Below are 8,332 nucleotides of genomic sequence, written 5' to 3' on the forward strand. Positions count from 1 at the left end.
CTAACTAAAACATTGATTTTGTACAATTATTTGGCTTCCTCTCGGAGGTTGAAAAGTTTGTTGTTGGACAGAAGCAAATGTTAAAAGGTTCTTCTTCGTTTGGCCTGCTGATGGCAGTAGATGAAGACCGCAGTGGATCTTTTATCTGTGTCGCCATGACATCATCTCTTTTGTGGACTCTGTGTTTGGCAGTGTCCAAATCTCTCAGCTTTAATCTAGGATGGTAGAAGTATCTCTTTGGCTTGATTTGCTGTTTTTTTATTATCTTATATTCTCATTTTACATATTTATTCATATATTTTTTATATTATATATTTGGAATATTTTAGCCACGCTAGCTGTAGGGATGCTCGTTTATTTGACCACTTTGCTCTCGACAGACATACTATATATCAACAAATACTGGATGGGTTGCCATTAAATATTGTTTTCCTGATCCTCTCCCATTTCTGAGTTAAATATTTCAACAACACAACACACAACACATAGCATAGCTGCTAGCATGGCTGTCACCAAATCTCATCTGGTTTGCAAATGCTGAAGTTAACATTGACATTTATATTTCCTACTTATATTTATTTTTTTTAATTTTCTTTTTATCTATAACATTTGAACACATTCACCCTGACATCAGTGTTACCTGGCTGACATGTTGCTGAAGTGGATATAAGAAGCCACCAGGACCCCGATCCGCCCTTTACCTCCCTGTGGAGCACAGACACAGAATCAGGACAAATAAACTTTAACATACTCACCTACAGCACACAGATCAATTTAAAGAATGGTGTCTGTGTGTGTGTGTGTGTGTGTGTGTGTGTGTGTGTGTGTGTGTGGTGCAGAGGAATCAGAGGAGTTTACCCTGCAGTGTAACACCAGGACATGCTTCGGGTTTGTTTGCAGCCAGTTCTCCATGGTTGTGCACACACTCAAGATCTGATCCAAGCTGGGAGCCAGGAGATCCACCCAACCGGTGTCCAAAACCTGAACATATAAAGGTGTCCTCACTATACCAAGAATTAACTCTAAATCAGCTCATGGTGCCTTCAGTCATTATATTCCTGCTCTCTGGGATTCTTTACCATATGAACTACGGTCTGCTACAACAGTGTCTTCTTAAGTTAAAGTAAATTAATATCATATTTCTTTTCGCAAGCTTTTAGTTAGGTTCAAGTGTGTGGTGTGAGTCAGTATTATTATTGTTATTATCTCACTTTTAGAATAATGATGATAATAAAAATACCTTCCTAATCTGTATGTTTTTTGTTCTATCTTTTATTTATGTAATATTTTCTTATCTTATATGCTATTTTATATTTTGTCGTGTATGATGTGTCCTTGCTTTTATTTTGAAGCACATTGAGTTTATGCCTGCCATATGATATGTGCTATATAAATAAAAAACTAGACCAGTATTGACTTGACATACTTTACAGCATACTGCAATATTTACTGTTGTACATAAACCATGTGAAGTGGCATCATTACCTTGTGGTTCATTTGTGTGAGAGTGCCATTCTTCTGTGAGAGGTTGATGAGCTGAAGAAGGAAGGAAACACGGATTTATAATTAGACCCAAACAAGCTGCAATCTTAAAGTGATATGTATATTAATGCATCAGTCCAATAATGTAATATTTATTATTCTGCAATGGACTGTTCTGCATAATGAGTACTTTTACTTTTGGTACATTAAATATATTTTGATGCTAGTACTTTTGTACTTTTATTCATAATCTCCAACAAGGCAAACATTTGTTTCTGGGCCCTTATTAATCCCACTGTACATCCGAGTACTCGAGAGGTGACACGATTAGTTCATTAATCGATTGATTTTAGTCAGGAAATTAATCAGCAACAATTGTGATAATTAATTAACTGAGTCATTTTTTTAAGCTAACTAGAATTGTGGTTGTACGCCTCTGCCAAAATGTCAAGCTGCAGGAAATATGGTCACAATCTCTCCTTCCTCAGTTACAGCACTGAATAACGGCAGAAGTTGTTTTTGCAGAACATTATATTGTCACAGTGTGGTTGACCTTTAACCTTTTGGATATAAAATATCATCACTTCATTATTTTATCCTGTTACAAATTGTGTTAAATTGTGTCATAGGGTATGAATTTGTGAGCTATGGCCAAAAACATGTTTTGTGAGATCATAGTGACCTTTGACCTTTGACCACCAAAATCTAGACAGTTCATCCTTGAGTCCAGGTAAATGTTTGTACCAAATTTGAATTCCCTCCAGGTGTGTTGAAAGGCGGCTTTGGCTGTTATTGTTATATGTTATCTTCGCAGTTTTCTGTGATAGAAAATTCACTATCTTTGCTTTTTGATTGTTGGTCAGACAAAAAATTATTTGAATGTGCAAATGGAGGATGGAGGAACCATCGCAGTTGTGCACATTTCAAACAAATTAATCAAAATATATACACCCAAATGAATGCAGTAAACTTGTGGCTTTTGGGGCCCCAGGGAATTTGGAGCTCCTGCAGTTGCCCACTTTGTTCTGTTAGTAACCCAGTTTTGTTTTTACTCGAGTACCATTTTGGGTATTTCTTATTTCTACATTTAACTTAAGATCTGAGTACTTCCTCTTCCACTGTATGTTTCAGCCATCTCACCATGTAGTTGTGTACATGCTTGGACTGCAGCATGCGAATAATGTCCTGCAGGTTTTGCAGGTAGCTCTCCTCCAGACACTCAGGAGGGCAGAATATGGTGATGATACGTTCAGTGATGTAGGTCAGATCAATTTGGCGCAGTTCCTCCATGACTGGCTTCAGTCACATGGGCACCTATAAAGACACAGGAAGTGAAATTCAGGGTGTGACAGTGACAGTCATGGAAAAAAGTGAGAATTTTCCCTGCAGGTCAGCAGCTGTTTGCAGAGCATTTATCTGAGCTTGTGCCATATCAGCTGGAACTGCAGAGCGTTTTTGGCCCAGACAGCGATATCTGGGTTCAAATGCGGTCAGCGTTTTTAATCTGAAAATCCTTTTACTGGATGTGATGCTAAAACAAAGTGGAGTCAAGGCCAAAAAAATAAGGAACTGAAACAAATGCTTAGTGACTGGAACCCCTCACTCAGCTCGTGACCACAGGAGAGGCGATGATGAGTCAGAGAAGAATCACAACCTCATTACTCATCAACATGAAACCATTAAAGTGAGCACAAAACATCATGGCCTTGGCAAAAATGTGTTATTCACATCACTCCACAACATTTTTTGTAGGTTTATTTTTTAGTTTTAAGCATTAATGGTCCTATATTTTGAAAATGAAATGTCTTATCAGTACAACTTTCTGGTAAGACACCGTTAATAAAAGGTCCAAAAGCTGTAATTATTCATTTAAGATTTATACATTATTTATAAATGCTTTTTAGTTCCTTTCAAGAGGAACTTTTAGGTTATCCTTCAGCAGATATTTGACCTGTCCTGTAGCTCTTTAGTTTGTTAGGGTGTCCTCTCCTATGTTTGACCACTGATCCTCTGGAAACAGCTGGAGGAGGATTTTCCACAACCTGGCAACCCAAATTATGTTCTTATTAATGGTCCCATATAGTCTAAAGGTAGATGTCCATGTGTTGTTTGATTATAGATCAGGTCTAGATTCTATATTAATACTGTGAAAGTATCAAAGCCTCAGTCCACAGAGAAATGCACACAGCCTGTATTCAGAAATTGAGCCTGAAAACCATCTGTCAGTACTTCCTGTAACTTTGTGATGTCACAACAATGCAGTCACTGCTCTCAGCCATTCCCCATGACCCAAGCCCTGCTCACCTGGACCTACCAAGCAACCTTGCAGGATTTGGTTTCTCTGAGTGTTTACCTGAAATCTGCTATATTTTTATTGGATCACTCAGAAAACAGTCAGTCAATCAGAAGAGAGACTCAGAGCATCCTCTCTTCTGATTGGCTCACTGACCTGTTGTTACTAGAGCTCCAGAGAGAAGCCTGAGAGAGGAGATGTAAAACTACATTGAGATGGTTTTTGGTTCTTTAAACAACAAATATATCTTCTTATGGATCAACACTTCAAATAAAACACTGGATAAGAGGAAAATATGGAGCTTTAATGGAGTAACAGTAGAGTGAGGTGCCTGGCATTTTGACCTTATAAATCCAAAGCCATGAAACGTGTCTTAAAATTAGATTTGTTTCAAGCAACTTTTAAGTTTTGTAAATTCAAATATCATTAGCCTGTCTCTTGTTTTTTAAGTATCTAATCTGAGATCCTAGAGAATGTGATTTCCTCCCAAACTCTTCTGTAAACCATACAGTGGATAATTCTGTGGTATCTGAGCGTATATGGACCAGGGCAATTACATGCATGTTAGTGCACGTCTTTGGGAGGGAGTTCAGCAGACAGTGGAGCAGGGAAGAGCGTACAAAGAGCGATGACTAACCTCGCCTTCACCCCAACCATGTGACCGCAGCAGAGTAAACAGTGATACAACCATTTTGACCAGAGCAACACACAGGAACAACCCAGTGGGAACCACTGCAGCATGAATGAAAACACACTATATTCTTTAACAAGAGCAGATCATGTTGGTGACACATTTATGAATTAAAATATAAATGTCCAAAACTCATTATAACAGGATCATAAGAGCTGACTCAATCAAGTTATTGATCCCAATTCCAAAGATGTCAAAAATAACAATAACAATTAGCTTAAAGGTTTGAACTTTCACTCAAAACAATAAAAAATAAAAAATGTTCTATTCTTTCTATTTTGTCTAGTTTAGTCTAGTGTATAGTCAAGTCCTCTCTTCGTTACATGCTTTTATTATTCTCTTATATGTAATTAGATTATTTATGAACTGTATGTTATGGGGTGGTTTGAAGACAGTGTCAAGAGATATTTGGTGTCTTATAGAAGAGAGAGGATCTGAGCCTCTCTTCTGATTGGCTGCCTGTTTTCTGAGTGATCTAATAAAAATATAGCAGATTTCAGGTAAAACACTCAGAGAAACCAAATCCTGCAAGGTTGCTTGGTGGATCCAGGTGTGCAGGGCTTAGTATGGCTAAGGGCTGCTTTGTTGTGACATCACACAGTTACAGAAATCCTGACAGCTCATTTTAAGGCATTCTATGTGGACTGAGCACTTTGATACTTTCACATTATTGATATAGAACCTAGACCTGCTTTATAATCAAACTACACATGGACATCTACCTTTATCTTATATGGACCTTTAAGATGACCGAATTTAAAGGGTCTTTTTCAGTCATTTATCTGATCATACAATCAACATTCTCATTGTTTGTACTACTTTAGTCTGTTTTGAATCACCAATTTGTATCTTTAAAGTTCAAAATTCAGTATGTTCTGAACTCTAAGTCACCAAAATGTAGCTGTAAACAATGGAATAATCATTAAACAATACTGAAGAAATCATTGTGCTACTTTTTCATTTTCAACTTTTTCTTTCAGTTTTGGGAGAAAAGGAAAGTAAAAAGACCAATCAATAGGACTCGCTGGTGCTGATCCCTCACCAGCTTCCCACCCAAGGTCTTTGGGGCCAAGCCAGAAGTGCTGCTGCTGAGGACTGAACCCAGGCCTCTTTAGGTCCCCTGTGCCACCTAGGCACCCCCGACAACTACAACAACTACTGACTTCCTACATGGTGGTTCACATGGTACACATCTGGGGTCCAGACTTGTTTTGGTACACGTGTGAAAAATGTACATTTCTATACACACGTGTGCTCACTCTTTTTTGAGTGTGCTTCATGTGTCCTTGCTAAACAGTTGACAGGGTTGGGCTATCTTAATGAGTGACTACTCTCCAATTATGTATTTCTGCTCTGTGTTTTTTTTTTCCAGCATTTTTAGGCTGCTGGAATCTAAATTTGTCAGTGTGCTCCGCCTGAAGAACCAAAACAAACGGATGTGTGTGACTTAACCACACACATACATACACACACATGCACAACGTTGCTATAGGGAGAGCTGCTTAGCAAAGTCCTCGAGCTTAAACTGGCCACATCTAATTATAGTCTCTATTTCCCATTTTAAAGGAAAGCATTCCAAAATGGATTAGCCATCTTTGTTTCTTTCTCCTCTCTCCTTCAGGCACAAGTTGGCAGTGGAAAAACATCCTCTGGCATCTGAAATGCAGCAGGGATAGAGCCGTCGTTTGGTGGTTAATTCAGCTGACAGATTGTTTGAAATTGAAAGTGTTTGTGCAAAATACCTGAAGTGAAATTGACAGCATAGCCTCACTGTGACCAAGCATTGTTTTGCTTTTCATCCTCAAGTGTCCTATCATGTCACCTCCATTTAGATCCCTGTCTTTTTTATTTCTTTTTCACTGAATGCTTTTTATCAGAGCAGTAAACTAATCCCCAAGCACATCTGATCCTTGCTGAGGCTCCTTATTGAGTTACACAATTTTATTTCATCATAAAGACATTGAATTAAATCCGCCAGCAGGGTGAGGTAATTTCATTTTCTTCTTCTTTTTATCAAGGATATCTCAATTACTTCGTCCTCTATCTACTTAGTATCAAAATCATGTCACATTTTTTTGTAGGAGGTTCATTTGCATTGGTAACAAGCGTAATTATCAAACCCCCACTGGCAGGGCTTTTCACTTGTCCCAAGAAACGTAAGCTTTTAAGACTTGATGCAGGATTAAATGACCTCTTAAAATCGACTGAATCCCAGTGGAAACATGTCTGCTGGGGTTCAGTGTCTTAGTGTGTCAGGAGGCTAATCCCCTTCCCACTCATCCCATTTCAGTGCATCTGCAGGGAGACATTTTTCACAATAACCCCCACTTCCCCCTGAGATTTATCATCCCGTCTGTCATTTTGTGAAAGTGGTGGTTGGGGAGTCAAATCTGGACCAGCACCAGTTTCCAGTACGGTTCAAGGAACAGAAAAAACTTCATGTCTAATTAGTACAGCTTGGATTAGCTGTCCTGAAAAGGCAGGGAAGCTGTGGTGGGAGCAGATTATCATTCATTCAAACTTCAGTGTGAGTCACAAGGAGAGAACTCACATATCTTAAAATACAACAGGAAAGTTCTTACCTCAGCTGCTGATGGAATAAACAAGAAGTCAAAATCACAGCACTATTAAGCCTGATGAGTGAAAGTCTATGTGTGTGACTGGTAAAGAAAACGAGGTGGAGACTTGACAGGGGGGAGGGAGGAAAAGAGAGAGAGAGAGAGAGGGGTAGAGAGAGCAAGATATACTATACTGTTACAGCTTGCACTTTGCCCTCTGTTGGACTGAAGTGTGACAGCAGTCCACCCTGTTTGTGCGCATGCAAAAGTGATAAAGACAGATACAGAAACATTCATTAGCTCATACAGTGGCTGATTAAACTGTTTGAGCTGTACTATGTGCTGCAGGGACTTTAAACAAACTTTACAATGTGAAGGACACTTCACCAGACCCTCATCTGATAAGGGCAGAGTAAATGAACTGAATCCTATTTATGATTTATTCTTTTATTGTGCTAACTTGTAGCAGTGGTGGAATGTATTTAAACATATTTACTCATCTAGTATGCTTAAGTTCAAAATTGAGCTAACTGTACTTCAGTATTTCCATTTTCTGCTACTTTATACTTATACTCCACTAAATTTCAGTGGGAAATACTGGACTTTTTACATTTTTTTTTACAATCATACTTTTTTATTGAGTGAATGAAGGAATTGAATTTTCATTATTGTGTCATGCATATAACTAGGACAAGCGTATACATTCCCAAACAAAAATAGGGAAAAAAAAGTTAAATGCAATGCTATAAATTAAACTACCCAAAAAGTATTGTGAGCCAGTACACCATTTAAGTGCTTCTTACACAGTAATGAATCGGTTATGATAGATGGTGAACATAATATGGGCCATAATGATGCAAGACTGACAATAAGTACCTCTGCTTTTGACACTTTAAGTCCATTTTGCTGCTATTTTTATATTAGAGCATCTGAATACCTGTTACACCATTGAATTATAAAGGTTATAAAATTAAGTGTTTTTTGGGTTGCTTTGGTGATTTGGTTTTTATCCCATTAGGTGGCACCAGAAGACGAGTTACATTTTTCCTGTGATTACTGATAGACAACAAATGCAAAAGTCCACAGCAAATTGTAGAAGGATAATTGTTTAACTTGCAGGAGGATGTTCTATCGGGTCATCAGGTCGGGGACAAACACATTTTTGTTCACAATCCTTCTCTTAAAAAGGGACTGTTGAGCTTGATAACAAAGTAATGTAACTGCAATTTATGTTGCATTCAAGCCTCATTTAAACTCGTAAACCAAAATATCGAAAGTTGAGAATGAGACTGCACGGACATTCAAAGA

At 38.1% G+C, this 8,332-nt stretch overlaps 1 protein-coding gene across 1 annotated transcript in view; it reads right to left on the minus strand.

Moving 5' to 3' along the window:
• tns3.2 (tensin 3, tandem duplicate 2) overlaps nt 1-7,179 on the minus strand; it is a 55,380-nt gene extending 48,201 nt beyond the window's left edge. Inside the window, exons 1-5 of the mRNA XM_087179998.1 lie at nt 7,049-7,179; nt 2,623-2,796; nt 1,486-1,536; nt 859-981; nt 641-705 (exon numbers count right to left, since the gene is read on the minus strand). Coding sequence (XP_087036124.1) covers nt 641-705; nt 859-981; nt 1,486-1,536; nt 2,623-2,772 — 389 coding nt within the window. The 5' untranslated portion in view covers nt 2,773-2,796; nt 7,049-7,179. The remainder of the gene's footprint in view (nt 1-640; nt 706-858; nt 982-1,485; nt 1,537-2,622; nt 2,797-7,048) is intronic.
• Between the last annotated feature and the right edge of the window lie 1,153 nt (nt 7,180-8,332).

This window comes from Seriola lalandi, unplaced genomic scaffold, assembly GCF_002814215.2.
Source record: "Seriola lalandi dorsalis isolate HSWRI2012SDOR001 ecotype SW California unplaced genomic scaffold, Sedor1 jcf7180002054885, whole genome shotgun sequence".
NCBI classification, from domain to species: Eukaryota; Metazoa; Chordata; class Actinopteri; order Carangiformes; family Carangidae; genus Seriola; species Seriola lalandi.